At 32.2% G+C, this 16,495-nt stretch overlaps 1 protein-coding gene across 1 annotated transcript; it reads left to right on the top strand.

The window, feature by feature from the left end:
• The first annotated feature begins 653 nt into the window (after positions 1-653).
• LOC145592592 (uncharacterized) lies at positions 654-1,683 on the top strand. Its single transcript, XM_081649097.1, has one exon. It carries the CDS (start codon positions 802-804, stop codon positions 1,414-1,416), a length of 615 nt encoding a protein of 204 aa, XP_081505223.1. The 5' UTR covers positions 654-801; the 3' UTR covers positions 1,417-1,683.
• The last annotated feature ends 14,812 nt before the right edge of the window (positions 1,684-16,495 follow it).

Genomic DNA, 16,495 nt, shown 5'->3' with positions numbered 1-16,495 from the left:
CGTATTATTTGTGTTTTTTTTTTCCTGTAGTACACTCATTGACAATACATCTAAAATGTATATGACTCAACTCTATTCTTAATTATTATGAAATCCAAATTGAATTGAATGACACATCACTCGAACTTATCAAAATCGAAATGACTCAAACTCAACCGAAGTAACTCTTTGTCGAAAAAGCTAATTTAATATGTGAATAAAATGACATGTGCAAAGTAAAGCATGCATTGAGCCCTTCAACAATGAACTTTGAAATTTCTTAGTAGCTAAGGATTTTTCTGTTTTCGAATATTTATTAGTGCTGTATCAGCTTTTGGAGGGAAGCTAAGATCAGCTGATTTTTTTTTTTCTTTTTCTTTTTTTTTTTTTTTTTTTCTTGTTTCAACTTTTACCACTTTATTACTACAATACTACCTCCTTTAACATTTAATATCTTAAAAATCACATGGCCGGTGAAACTATGCACAATTGTATAATGCATGCATGAACCAGCTAATAAAAGTTAACAAAATAAAGGTACGTACATTAGTACACCACATAGTAAGCACTAACTTAATCCAATTTATGTTTACTTTTTTTTTTTTTTCCTCTTTTCATGCATCTATATAAACTAAGTTCATTTGCATATCACATTTCCATAATTTCAATCTAAAGTCGATCCAAAACACGTACAATACATATTAAATCTACCAGGCCACAAACACGTACAAAAAATATAATTAACCCTAGTTACCTTACCAAGTATCTTGAACATATTGTTGCAACATCGATCATTCGATCTAGAGAGAAACAAAAATAAAGATGAAGAACAAAGCTTCTGTTTTTGTGAAGAATATAATTTCGACTTTGAGTTCTATTGTGAAGGGTAAGGTAACGGGGGTGAAGGGCAAAGCAAATGCTATGAAAGTTCGTCTTTTAGTTTTCTCACTAATGAAGGGCAAGAAAATATCACTTGGAACACTTACTACCAAGATCCAAGCTTTGATAGATCGAAAGCGTGACAAGATAATGGCCGAGGAAGAAATAAGTTTAGAAGATCAAAACAAGGCAATCATCCTCTACAATGCAAATTTAGCTAATGAATCTAGTGATCTCATTAACTACGTGCCTAATGATGATCTCGCGCCATCAGAAAAGAGGGAGTTGTTGTTAGAATATTACGGTCGTGATCAATATTACGACGATGATAAGTATCCGGATCTTACTCATTCTTTGTTTGATGAGGAGGAAGAACATGGAGGATCGATCATCGATATGGTGAAGAACTCGAAAGAGAATGAAGGGCAAGATTTTAAGTTGGAAGATGAGATAGATCATGTTGCGGATTTGTTTATTCAAAGGTTTCGTAGACAAATGCTCCTACAAAAATGGGATTCTTTCAAGAAAATTCAAGAGATGTTAGGGAGAGGTGCATAAGATGGAGTTATTTTGATTTAGTTTAATTTTGTGGTTGCATTGCATGAATAGAGAGACTAAAATAAGCTAGTACGTATCAATAATTCATGCATGGTTAATTACGAATTCTAGCTAATTATATTATATATATGAAGCTTTGATGTAATATTATAATTACATACTTTAATTTTTAGCGTTTTTTGTTAAATTTATGGAAGGGGTTGGCGAGATAGATCGAGTTGATTAGCCAAATTAATTAGATTGTAATTACTCTGATCTCATCATCGGACTTGATGACCATCTACTTGCAAAAATATTTGTGTATTTTTTCCCTAGAAATCACGGAAAGTTTAATCTTTCTTTTAAGCTTGTCAATTATTTTTTTTTTAATTCATTTATTATAAGAAATTATTGTAACAATTGGTGATGATGAGTGGATTTTAATTTATGTAAGCTTAATGAATTAAATTAACAAAAAATGATACCATAATAAGTATAGTGTACTACGGAATAGTGCACAGTGTATAATCTGTAGTGGTGCACGATATATATATTTCATAGTATAGCACAATTGGCCAATTCGGGTAAAATCTAAGAAGAATGTACGAAGTATAACTAAATGTATCTAATTGTATAGTTGATCATCTTGTGTTGAATGCTCACTCTTTACTTTGCTTGGAGAATAAAGGAGGAGTTGAGTTGGAGTAATTCTTTGATTTGGGGTGTTTGTTGCACTTTAAAGTTAAAACATAAAACATGTATAGTTTGTATACCAACTACTTGAAACAGGAGATTTAATATATTTGGATATAGCCTAACTAAGCTTTTTTTTTTTTTTTTTTAAATAAACATCTTTGGGCTTGACTGCTATGATTACTGCATAATAACTTTGGGCTTGAAACATTGGTATCTGTTTTTACCATTGTTAAATCTAATAGTTGCACATCATAATCTTGTCACGTGTCTCTATATTTAATAGTATAGATCCTTTTTTATTTTTATTTTTTTGGAACAAACAATATAATATACTACTCCCACCGTGTTTTTTTAAGTGTTACAATTTGACCGGTACATAGTTTTAGGCAATTTAATTGACTTAAATAACATACTTCGTAAGAGCTAAGTGAGGTAGTTGGAGTATTAAAAAATTGTAAAAGAAAGATAGTGAGGTTAATAGTTTATTGAAAAGTAATTAATGTGAGAGGAAAGATATAATAAAAAAGTAGTAGTGGGTTTGAATGGAGATCATGAGAGAAGAGAGATATAATATTATGTAGTTTTTTGCCAAAAAATAAAGTGTAACACTTATAAAAATATGGCCGAATTTAATAAGTGTAACACTTAAAAAACACGGAGGGAGTACTTTGGTATTAATCTAACCATCATTTCAATAAGACACTGCACCTTATGTAAATAAAGTGAGTTTAAAAATATGTACTTTGTATGTATAATAAATCTATAGGCTATAGTGACTATGTTTAGGTTTTATGGTTGCATGCATATATCAAAACTCATGATCACTCAATAATCTTAAAACAAGCCCACTAGTTCATTCAACTTCTTTCATTTGACTCGAAAAGCTCTTTAATAATAAAACGATCAAAGAAGATAAGTAAAATGAGACCGAGTGAGTATTTAAAGGACGTTGTTTGTATGTTCAAAGAATGTTGCCGGCCAGAAGGTAAAAGCTTACGTGGTAGGCAAGTGTTGGCTCGGAAAATCTTGAAAGTAAGCCTCCAAATTCCAAGACGACGGCCCACACCCAAGCAACGCGTACGTGGGCCGCAAGCCTTATACAGCTGGCTTTGCTGTTTATGTCCTACTAAAAAAGTCAAGGCCTTCACTCAACGTGCATGATGTCTCCCTTGACTTCCTCAACATTCCTTTACTACTCGCTTCATCTTTGGCCAGTTCTCCGTGTATCGCACGCGCTTTGTGACAAAAACAATGCATGAATAAAGATGGGCAACGGGCCGTGTCGTGCCGCCGCGTGCCGTGCCGCGGTGGTGGGCGTGCCGTGCCTAAATTTGGCACACCCCAGCCCACGGCACGGCACGGCCCACGTGCCTGGCGGGCCATGTCGTGTCGGGCCGCGGGCCAGACCGTGCCACTTTTTTTTTTTTTTTTTTTTTTTTTTTTTTTTTTTAAATGTAAATTAAAAACGATATATATATATTTTAGTACAACTTAATTTTATATAAATAATGTTATTAATTTATGTTTATGTTAATGTTAATATATTTTGTTTTGAACAACTTTATTTTAATTAAGGTTATATAAATTATTTATCTAATTATGTTTAAGTTTATATAAATAATTCTATTAATTTAGCAAAAAAAAACAACAATACATATAATAAAAAAAAATTATGAGTGTCGTGCCGGACCGTGCCCGGCCGTGCCACGTGCCGTGCTGACCCACGGGCTGGCCACCGTACCGCCCGCCGTGCCTCGTGCCGATTTCCAGATTTTTGTTCACGGCACGGCCAAAGGCCCACAGGTGGACCGCCGTGCCGTGCCGGTCCGTGCCGGCACGGCCCGTGCCCATCTTTATGCATGAATGTGCAAGTTAATGCAAGAACGCAATCTAATTTGTATATTTTAGTGTTAATGACATAAATACGCATAAAACGGTGTAATTTAATATTAATTACTCCAAATAGATTTTTTACAAATTTTTATATGCGGTCTGTCGTACCGTACGGCAGGGGTTATTTGAGTTTCTCAGTTAGGGGTTACTTGAGTTTTCGAGATTACTTGATTTTCTCGGTCATGGGTTACCTGAGTTTTCCGGGGTTACTTGAGTTTCTCGATCAGGGGTTACTCGAGTTGTCGGGGTTATTTGAGTTTCTCCGACAAGGGCTACTCGAGTCACAATTTTTTGCCCTGACTAAGTAACCCTTAACTGAGTGAACCGCTCGAGTAACCCCTATCCGAACCCCTCAAGTAACCCCTGACTGAAAAATTCAATTTAAGTAACCCTTGACTGAAAAACTCAAGTAACCCCTAACAAAAAAAACTCGGGTAACCCTGTCGCATGGTGTGACCTGCTGCACCAAAAAATTGTTGTAATTTTTTTAATTATAACCTGTATTTTTGTAAGAAGACTTTAAATTAGTATAATAAATTGAAGGGTAATTATATATAGGGTTACAAATAAATTTCATCTTTATTAAATTGATGATACCCAATATTGATTTAAAAATGCATCGAAGCTGTATGTAGGCTCATAAACTGTCACTAATACATGCGAGGAGATGTGATAATTGTTTGGTACGACATATATGCATCATACATGATGCATCTCATTCGTCCTTAATTAAATAAGCCGCAGTCAAAGATGATATAAGAATGATAATCACCTTTTGATAATTAATTAAAATATAACTGACCTATGTTATAATTCAGTTAGAGATCCAACCCACCGGCAAAAACAATGCTACTTTCTTATCACACTTAAACAAAAGGATCTAATCTAATCGACTACTACCCTTCTTCTCATTTTAGTTCAAATCTTCAATCACATACTACTTTCATTAATTGTTTTAGGACCCACTCTTTTGTACTTTCTCTGTTTTTTTTATAGTTGTAACACTTCTTATCGACGCATATTTCGAATCGTTAATATCTTTAATTACCAATATGTAAAAATTACAAACATTTAATATTGAAATTGTATAAATCGAGACGAATTTAACAAAATCCCACACTATATTTTAACTTAAATATAAATCGTCAAAGTTAATAAAAGTAAAACACATAAATAATGTAGAAGTTAAATAATTACAACTATAAAAAAACAGAGAAAGCACGTTCGCTATCCTGTATCTTCACAGCAGCCATAAGAAACATCTACGAAAAGCATATATTCATAAATAATTGGATGCGATTTGTGATACCATAACATTGACAGAAAGTTCTAGCAAATATTATGAGAAAAAGGGAGTGTGTTACAACATATACATCACTTTTGCTCTTTCTATTTTTTTTTTTTTTTTTTTTAGTGACTTGATCCATTGAAAATCTTTATTTGGTGATTACAACCGTACAAGGCCCATCTAGCTAATAAAGTTTTTTATGCGGCCAATTTTAATTTTAAACATTATATAATCGTCATATAGGAAGGTGTATGCTCAGCTCTTTTCTTTCTATTAAGATTATTTCATTTAATCAATTTTTATGAGAGCTTTTTAGATTAAATGGGTTGATTTTAATGAAAGAAGTAATATAATAGTGATAATTTTTTCCTAAACCAAAATGAGGTGATTGAATATTATTCAACCCAAATCCTGATTTGCTTAACTTTCTTCATCACTGATCAAATTAAAAAAGCTCATTAAAAAAAATGAGCTTCTAATTTCACTTGTTAAGAAGCACTCCCTCATCTTCAATACACTTTGTATATGTATATATATATGTATATCGATCCCCTTTAGTAACATGTATGTTTAGTGCTATCAAATTTCAAACCGAAACTGTTTAACTGCCCGAAACCGACCGACCCAAATGAGAACCGAACCGGTTAAAAACCGATTTTTTTGAAACCGAAAACCGACCCGAACCGTATTTTAGTAAACCCGAAACCGAATCGACCCGAATAATGTTAAACCGTATAAGAACCGAACCCGTTAACAAACCGAACCAAATATAAACCGAACTGAAAGAAAACAGAACCGAAAAAGAACCAAACCGTATCTAACCCGAAATCGGTTCCAACCCGAAACCGTTTAAACTGGCAAAAAAGCCGCTTACACCGAACCGTTAGCAAATTGCTACCCGTTTGCACCGAACCATTTAAAAACCGAACTGTTTGTAAACCGAACTAGTTATAAACCGAACCGTTTATGAACCAAACCGCTTTTAAATCGAACCGTTTACAAACTTTTTTATATAATTAAATGGATTTTTTTTACGGGAATATAATTAAATGGATTAAATATTAGAAATCTTAGAATATTTTTTTTAAAATAGCAAGGCAAATCATTCATTAAGGATAATCAGTGTTCACAACACAAGAGCAAAACAAGCAGGCTCAGGCCCTGCCTCAAACTATTAGCAACACTACTGCCTCTAGTCATGTATATAAATGATTAAATAAGAAGCATATAATAACCTAATTGTAAACACAATAATACATTAATACATTAACTCTTATAATCTACTTCGTAATAAACTAGTAAGATCAGTATGACTAAACTTGAAACAGAACATAATATGTATTTATAAAATCAATGAGAATTTGTTTATAATATGATGCCTAAATAATAAATATGAAATGATTCGCGACTTTATATAAAACTTGTGAACGCAAAAGGTTAGCAATTACTATCAAATTTCAAACCAAACCATTTAACTGCCCGAATCCAAACAACTCGATAAACAATTTATTTTTTGAAACCGAAAACCGACCCGAACCGTAATTTAGTAAACTTGAAATGGAACTGATATGAATAACGTTAAAGTGGTTAAACCATCGAAGAACCGAACCAGTTATAAACTGTACCGAAAAAGAACCGAACCAGTTAAAAACTGAACCGAAAAAGAACCAAACCAGTTATAAACTGAACCAAAAAAGAACCGAACTGTTTCTAACCCGAAACCGTTTCCAACCCGAAATTGTTTGAACCGGGATAAAAACCGTTTACACCGCACCGTTAACAAACCGCAACCCGTCTGCACCGAACTGTTTACTACCCGGACTGTTTACAACCCGAACCGAATTAAAACCGCTTAAGAATAAACCGAAACCGAATCGAACCGATAACTATTTAAACCGAACCAAAACCGACCCGTGAGACAATTAAACCGATTCCAAACCGACCCGATAGAATACCGAACCGATTTCAAACCGAATCGAAACCGAACTGTCAAACCGTTTTGACAGTGCTATGTATGTTTAAAATAACAATACACCAATACTTGTTATATATAGAGTTGTATATTTGGTATCGATGAAATACTTCCTCCGTTTCCATTTAGTTGACGTGTTTGATTTAGGCACATATATTAAGGAGAGGAGAGAGAGTGAGAGAGAATGATAAAGCAAGTGGGGTAACTTGTAAATGCAAGGTAAAAAACTTACTCCAAAAGGAAACGTGTCAACTAAAAAAAAAAATTCCTAAAAAGGAATACGTGTCAACTAAAAAAAAAAACGGAGGTAGTAACTAATACAAAGCTTTAAGTATATCACAACTTGTAGTCTTGTACTAAATAAAGATTAATATGCATGATCTACGACACTGCAAGGATTAGCAAGGGTTACATATTACAATTCAACTTATTAATTAGAAATTAATATCATCTACTTGTACAACATTGTAGGGTGAAATCGTATACTACATACGAAAAATTACTCATTATCTAAGATAAGAGACGAAATTATACAAAGATATTGATAGTATGTATTATCATTAATTCGTTGAACAAATAATAAACTACCAGATACATACTGATAGGGTCGAAAGAATATCATCATATACTTGTAGTAGTAGTAGACTAGTATGTAGTATATACTACCCCCGTTAACGGTTATTTGCAACAAAGGGGGTAGTACGGACTCCTAGGCAAAACTTTTAGAGGATGATTAATGAAAATAAGGGCACTTGGTTAAGTAATAATCCTACCTAAAAAAAAAACAATTAAACAAAACCCATTAACACCGAAACCCAGAACCAGTATCACCACCAAAATCACCGACAACCACCAGTACCACCACCAAAATCACCGACAACCACCAAGCCCACCAACACTCAGAACCTAAAACCACTACCAAAACCACCGAATCCCAACCATGAACCCAGCCAAAACCACCGAAACCCAACCACGAACCCAACAAACCACCCACGAACCCAGCAAATTAAACCACCACGAAACCCAATTAAATCGAAACCACCACAATTTGAATTACTCTCAATTTAGCCACCACCACAAACCACCCATGCCACCCACATGAAATCAAACCCACGACTACCCATGAAACCAGACCCACAACCACGAAGATCCATCCCCACGAAAGTCATGCCACCCCCACGAACCAGATCTGAAACCCCTAAAACCACCCCATGAACTCGGACGACGAACCCATATCCACGAACTCGAACCCACAACCAAACGAACCCAAACCCAAATCGCAAGAGGAGAGAGAAGGAGGAAGATGAACCAAAATGTAGGATTAGGGTAAAAATTCTGGAGATTTCAATTGAAGAAAAGTTAGGGAGATAATGATTTTGATGAAGATGAATGATTTTTGGTGAAAATGATTACAATAATCAGATTCATTAAGTTGTTAAATTAGATGTCTAAATTGTTTAAGTAGGAATAATATGGTCATTTAGTTGGCAAAAAGTCCCTTAGGGCGTGTTCGGCAAAATATAGCTGTAGAGGTAGCTGTTAGCTGTGCTGGTGGCTGTTAGCTGTATATGAAGCTGTTAGCTGTCAACTAGCTGTTAGCTGTGAAAATAAATAATTTAGTATGAGTGTTTGGTAAACTAGCTGTGAACTGTAAAATTCTAAAAAAAATAGAAGAAAATTCAACAGCTACCTAGCTTTTCACAAAAGTTAATAATGTTAACTTTTCACAAAAGCTACTTCAACCACTGAACTCTACCCCCACCACTACATTCCCAAACACTCATAATTTTTTCTATGTAGTGGTTTGAATAAGTCAAACCACTAAAAGCTACCTAAAAGCTACCCAAAAGCTAGTGCCGAACACGCCCTAAAAGTGGAAAGAAAAAAAATTGTTGCATATAATAGATAGCAACCGAAAATGGCAAATGTTGCAAATAACTGTTAGCAGATGTAGTGTATTTAATTACTTACTAGTATTATGAATAAAAATTTGTTAAGTTGTCTCCTTTAATTTGTGACAATATATTATAGTGCCCAACAAAGGCCGGTTGTGGCTAGTATGTAAAAGAAATGGGAACACAAAATCATGTGCCTAATTGGAGGAACTTCATCTAACTAAATTTTAGCTACCAAATCCCAAATATTTGAACAAACAATAATATCATATTATACCCTTGTTGCGCAAGTCACCTTCACTACATACTAGTCAAACTACGGCGCGTGTGAAGCGCGTGATCTCTATTTTTTGCTATTTTTTTTTTCTGAATTTTCCACCCTTTTAATATATACCTCCTTTTTTTAAGCCTTGCTTATGACTTTATCATCTGTTTGACTTTGTCAAATTCATAAACCCCACACCAAACCCATCTCCACCTTCCTTTCATATAAAACCACCCTTATACCTCTTATTCATCTCTAAACTTCTTCTCTACACCAAATCTCTCAAGCTCTCTTCTCCATCATCATACTCGAAAACCCGAGAAGGCTGTCCTTCGATCTCGAGGATAACAATATAATGACAAGGTCCAAGATTAATAAGCTTATTGCCAAATGGTTCATAATGGTTGTATTAACTTTCTTGATCGTTTCAAGCACGGCTTCTGCTAGAAACTTGCCGAGAAAACACCGTGAAAACCCGAAACAAAACACGTTTCAGTCTACCGGAAGGCAAGCACCAACGACACAAGGACCCGGATCAGTGTTCTTCAATATGCTTCCTAGAGGTCCACCGGTGCCTTCTGCGCCTAGCAAAGGGACGAACCGGCTCAATAACTAGCACAACGCCGTTTCAAGCTAGGAGACTTTTTTGAGTTATTGACATTATTGTGTTCAAGCTGTCATGTAAATACGCGACGGGATACTGTAAGCAGATTTATTGATTCTTTTTGATTTTTTTTTCATTATTGGGTTCAAGATTTTGGTTGGTGAAAATTTTTGTTCACCCTTATATACTAGTCTAGGAATATCAATACTAGGCAAAAACAAGATATACATATATAGTAGATCGTTATATTATATTGTAAGAATGTGTGCGTACGCATTATTGCGTAATTATATACAAGAATTTTTACTCGAATTATTATTGTACTTTTAAGGGTTTAACTTTTAATTTGTTCAAATTTGTTAGCATTCATAGATGTGAAAATGCAATTTACTTATATTCTCGATATAATTTACAAGATCCAAAACTCATGCGGATCACTGTAGCAATTGTAAGTTTTTCAATTTTCGATTGTACGCGGTCTTCAAATTTCATTCCTTTTTTTTTTTTTTTTTTGAAATTTATTTAAGTTTTATTTCATGTTTCTAATTACGCACCAAGTTGCATTATTACTACCTCGGTTTCTTTGAATTTCTAGCCTTTTACTATAGATAGGTATTTTAATGTAATGTACAAAGGGTACCTTTTAAGATCATTTGCTTTAGAGCAGATGTGAAGAGGTTTTGTTTGTTCTAAGAAAGATAAATATTATAAGAGACATAGATTTTGCGTCAAAGATTCATAATTAAATTATCATGTAAAGTTGCTATTCAAAAAAATAAATAAATAAATAAATTATCATGTAAAGTTTACCAATAAAGGAAAAATGATAAGCGTATAGAGCTTCATAGAATGGGTAGAATTTCATGATTTAGGGACAAATATTGGATAACCACAAAGTATTGTGTAGAACGGACTCACGTGAGTCCGGTCATACAAACACTCAGAAATTAGATACATAATAGTCAGATTTTAAGTTATAAATATCAGATTTTAGATTAAAAGTGTCAGAAATAGGATAATAATGGTCAGATATTAGATAATAATTATCAGTTTTTAAATTTTAAATGTCAGATATTAGGTTTTGATTGTCAGAAATTAGATTATAATAGTCAGATATTAGATTATAGTTATCAGATATTAGATTAAAAATGTCAGAAATTAGATTATTATAGTCAGATATTGGTTTATAAGTATCAGATATTAGACAATATTGATCAGATTTTATACAATATTGATTAGATATTAGACAATCCCAACACTCAATCAGACATCCCCTGTTCTTCTTCGTGCTCCTCAAATAATCAGACCCCTCCCCATCTCTTGTTCTTGCTCCATCCACCATCATCAACAATCATCGCCACCATTGGTTCGTCATATCTCACCAACACACACAAAAAAAAAAAAAAAAAAAAAAGAAGAAGAGAGAGAAAAATAAAAATCACTAAAAACTCAACTGAAGAACAACAAACATTAACAATGATTTCTGGGACGATTGAGCTTGAAATTGGCAGGATCATCGTCTTCTTGATGTTGTTAGGGGTTGGAGGGTCAACAAGGAATCTAAGCTTCGTGCGATTGCGATTCTTGATTTTGCGTTTTTGATTCATGTGGGTGTTGTTGTCGTCTTGATGTTTGTGGTTTATGTTGTGGTTGTTTCTAGAAGATTTCGGGGGTCTTATAAGGTCTTACCTACTGCTCCGCCAGGGGAGGGTGGGCGCCGGCCACCAACATGTGGGTAGAAAGTGGCAGAGGCAGTGGCAGTGGGTGGCAGTGGGTGGGGGATGGGTGTGTATGATAAGCCGGACTCACGTGAAACGGTCTCACACAAAACCTTCTCTTGGATAACAATTAAGGGCTATGATGGGAATGTAATCCTAATCTCTATATACCACAAAATCATTCATAGTCTACGGTCTCAAAACAAATTTTATATAACTAGATTTGATTTTATAAAAAACAAAAAAATACTAGAAATTACTTGTGTACGTGGTTATTACTCCTCTATTTATCTATACATGTAATATACAAAGTATTTTAATCTATTTACGGTGTTTGATATGTATTACAACATCATTTCCTTCGATAGAATTTTTACATGTGACCATAATTCACTTTGTAACTTTGTATACGCGTTGTACACAATCTCTCGATCATAGGCAATACAATGTTAATTGACACGCTTTAATTAACTAGGTTAGTTTGCATGCAAAGTGAGATGATAAATGTACCGAGAAACATAGATCGTATAACATTAAGGTAGTTTGATGAAGGGGCTAAAACACTACTATACACTACATACAGACCTTTTCTTTAAGGAACGAAACACTACTTACTTGAAAACTAATGCACCAAAAACAATTGGGTGAAGTGGTTGGTGCCTTGGTGGTACTAGATGATATGTAATAGATATACGACAAAATTAATTCATCATCAAGAGTAATACTAATTTCCCTATATTAGATGACTTAAATTGTCTTTTCGAGTTGCATAGTGACTAAAAGTTGATGGAATTATTCAAGTATTATTATTCACTTTCCAATAAAGGCTTTGAATGGAAAAATACAAGTCACAAAAAGGTTGAAACATAACGAATTGAAACCTCTCCTAACTAGTTGAAAATACATTACATGAGGATAATGTTCTTTGAAAATAAAAGTTGTACTATCACTAGTCTTATCTGTTTTAATCGCCATAAAGATGAGGCGGATCTATGTATGATTGTAAGGGCAATTATATACTCCGTGCGTGTATTAAAATATATTGATCTAGGGGTACGGCCAATAATGAAAGTGATGTTTTATTTAAGGTAAAGAAAAATACTTAGTATTAATTATCGTGTATTAATTTAATTACGAAGTACTTGTATTTAATAGGTCAACTTTGATCATGATAGTCAATACAAGTTAACTTTGTAAATTGTGGAGTACCATATAAGAAATTGGATGCCAAAAAAACAAAAATTGTAAGTCTATTTGTCTAAATAAGAACTAATTAAAAATAATTAAAATAGTAAACATATGTCATCACAGTAAGTGAAAAAAAAGATCGTCACCTCATTGGCCATGTTTTTACACTAATATATACTCCGTACTTCATATGCTGTTACCCCTTACCAACAAAAAATAAATAATAGACCCAGTGAAATATGCGAAAGTCTTACTCTTTCTAGTTTCTATTCCATCCCCTTATGTTTTTTCTATTCTTTCTTGGCTTAAAGTGGTATTTGGTTGAAAATACCATACTCAATGTTGTTTGACGCACCACATCCATGAGTCATATTCTTTATTTATAAGAGTTCTTTTGAAAGGATAGGAGTCAAGCCATTATTTTCAGAAATAATGTTGATATTTTCAAATATGAGTAAATAGTCAGACTTTATTCACACAAAAGTGTTGATATATTTGTACATCTTGAATTTTAAACCCCATCATGCGATTTAGAAACTCAGCTTGAATCAATGCAGACACATGGACAATTTTGAAAACATCATTAATGAAACAACATCACAAAACAACTACTCCGTAGTATTATAAAAACATGAATATTTATTTTTTGAATCGGTTTGATTCAAATCAATTAACGAGTCAAGTTAGAATCAAGTCAATTATTTGCAAACATAAATGTAGAATTCAAGTCTAATGTCGAATAATTCAAATTAAATAATCCGTTACAAGTCATTTTTAACACATTGGATATCAAAGCTTTTTAATTCCAAAAGGTAATAGAGTATAATTTGCCTATTATTAAATGAGCCATAACAAGCTAGTCCATCCCACTAACAATAATGGTCGGTACCTAACAAATAATAGAACACTTGATAGGTGGAAGATCTAGATTTTATATGGAGAATTTCATAGTAATTTAGTGTAAATAGGATCAAAATTCAAGAGAGTAGTACAAGGAGTAGATTTCAATTAGTTCAAAGGGGTGTCACCTTTAATTAAGGCATTAGCCTATAATTTGGCCATACTTTTCGCTCAATTTTGCCTTGCTATTCTAAATGCACTCACCTTTAAGTTTTTTTTTATGAAAGCCATGTTAATCTTAGGCATATCTTTCGGTCATTTTTTCACTCGCCAAGGTCTATAAATATTGCTCATAGAGTCATAGTAGCACTTCCCTATTTTAACAACTATTTTAGGTACATATTAGTATGGTACTTCTTAAGTTATTTTTAAATTGGAGTTTTGTGATATTGAATGCACAACTATACTTTTAATTTTTTTTCATCACAATTTTTTTTTTTAAAATTTAATATAAATAATATTTTTAAAAAATATATCAAGATAAATCTAACAATATCTTATATGATTATACTTTTTTTTTATAAATATAAATTACAAACTTAATTAATAATCAAGGATATAGTGCGTGAGTAACTCAAAAAATAATTTTTTTTAATTAACAATGGAGGTGGTATATAATAATTATTATATTTTAATTGTAAATAATAAATAAATTAGTTAACACTGTAGATGGAGTAATTATAAAAGTTGATTATAAGTTAACCTTTATACTCCCTGTGTTTTATTTAACATATACTGATGCAAAGCTTTAAATTATAAAAGCTGGTATTCGTATGTCACCTTGAAATTATTTTAACCTTTGTAAGTATATGTTTATATTTTTTTAATGTATAAAATCATTAACATTTCCGTTAAAAAAAAAATCATTAACATTGATCAAAATAAAATATGTAATTAATGCAAAAAGTCAAAGTGAAACACTTAAATATAAACAAAGGAAATACGAAAAATATGTGATTAATGGAAAAAGTCAAAGTTATGTATATATATTCATACATTCAATTATTCTCTTTTTTTTTTTTTTTTTTTTTTTGACATCATACATTCAATTATTCATATTGCATTTAAGTTCAATTATTTTCTTAGAAAAGCATGCTGTGCCGGATCATTTACGTCAAAACCAATGCTAGGCCCAATCACTATTTGTATGATTGGGTTGGGCCAAGATGGAGCTTTGCTGGGTCAAAGTGTCTAACCATTTATTCTTATATATCTACTCTCATACTTTAATCAAATATTCAAATGCTACTCAACTCTCAACTCTCAACTCTCAACTCTCAAGTAGGCATTATTCACTAGAAGATGTCAAAAATCGTGTGAGTACTTTGACTTTTGCACTATTTATGTGCCTATTTAAATTATACAGAGTATATTTTTTGACTTATGGTACTTTAGGAGTACTTAATCCAATTCAATGCATGAAGTATGAAAAATAGAGTATATGTTGCCATGTAAAATACTCCGTAATTAATTAGTTTTCTTGACTTTTAATTGTAGGAGTCACATTAACATACTAAATCTATGATTTACGACCTGTTCTCATTGATTGAAATGAGCTGAACTGAACTGAACTGAACTTATTAATTAGTGATTTTTAACTACTGATTAATGATCTTTAATTGTTTATTATATATGTGTGTGTGTGTGGTGTGTGTGGTGTGTGTATACAAATATACATATCAAAATATTTAAGAAAAATATACTATATAATTAAAATATTTATGAAAAATATATTAAAAACATGGAACCTCAAAACATTTTTAAAACATATTCTATATAATTAAAAAATAAAATATTAAAATGACAAAAGAACACAAAACACTTTTAAAAAATTCTCAAAATGAAAAAAATAAAATAATAATAAAAAAAAAACAAAGAGTTGGCCCGGTCTTATTTAAAAACTAACTTGATCCTATTTTTACTCCTAGCTCGTCAAATAATAAAATATGGTATAATAGTTATTAAGTGAAATATGGTATAACCGTATAATAGTCATTATTATTATTATCATTGTCGTTGTTGTAATATAAGTTTAAAAGTATGAAATTTGGTTTTATATCATTAGCAATATCATTAGACATAAACTGAACAGATTAGAGCTGAACTGAACTGAACTAAAATTAATCTAATGAGAACATACCCTTATCTATTTGACCAGAGTATATGCCATATGATTTATTATTAGTGATATTTTGGAAACAAGTGAGAATTATTATTGCAAATTAAAGTCCGTCAAAGCAATTAGGAGTACTATTATTAGTGAATTTTTTATCCACTATTCAAAAAACTAAAATAATTTTAGCATCAAGCTTTTTTTTTTTTAGAAAAAACCAATTTTATTTTAAATTTTTATCTAAAAAATCACTCTAGTTTTGCCCTTGTTATATGCAACCCTAGGGCTGCATATAAAACATTTAATATACTTTCTTTTTTAATATTAAGTTGGGAATTTATCGATAATTTACGAGTAAATCGGTGTAATAAATATTTATTTATTGTCAATTCTTTTTATTTTTAGCTTCTTATATACAACTCTCAGACTGCATATATATTTTTTTTTTTTAATTTTTTTTTTTTAATTCGAAACTTGGTTGGTCCATGATCATTTCTAAAGTTCACCATTTGTGAATTGTGTTTGAAAGAGGCCAATTAATCAATCATGAAATGCAGAAAGGATCATA

Source organism: Chenopodium album, chromosome 18 (genome assembly GCF_948465745.1).
Source record: "Chenopodium album chromosome 18, dcCheAlbu1.1, whole genome shotgun sequence".
In the NCBI taxonomy this organism is placed as follows: Eukaryota; Viridiplantae; Streptophyta; class Magnoliopsida; order Caryophyllales; family Amaranthaceae; genus Chenopodium; species Chenopodium album.
Note: the sequence above shows the minus strand (reverse complement) of the source record. Positions and strands in the feature narration are given on the sequence as shown.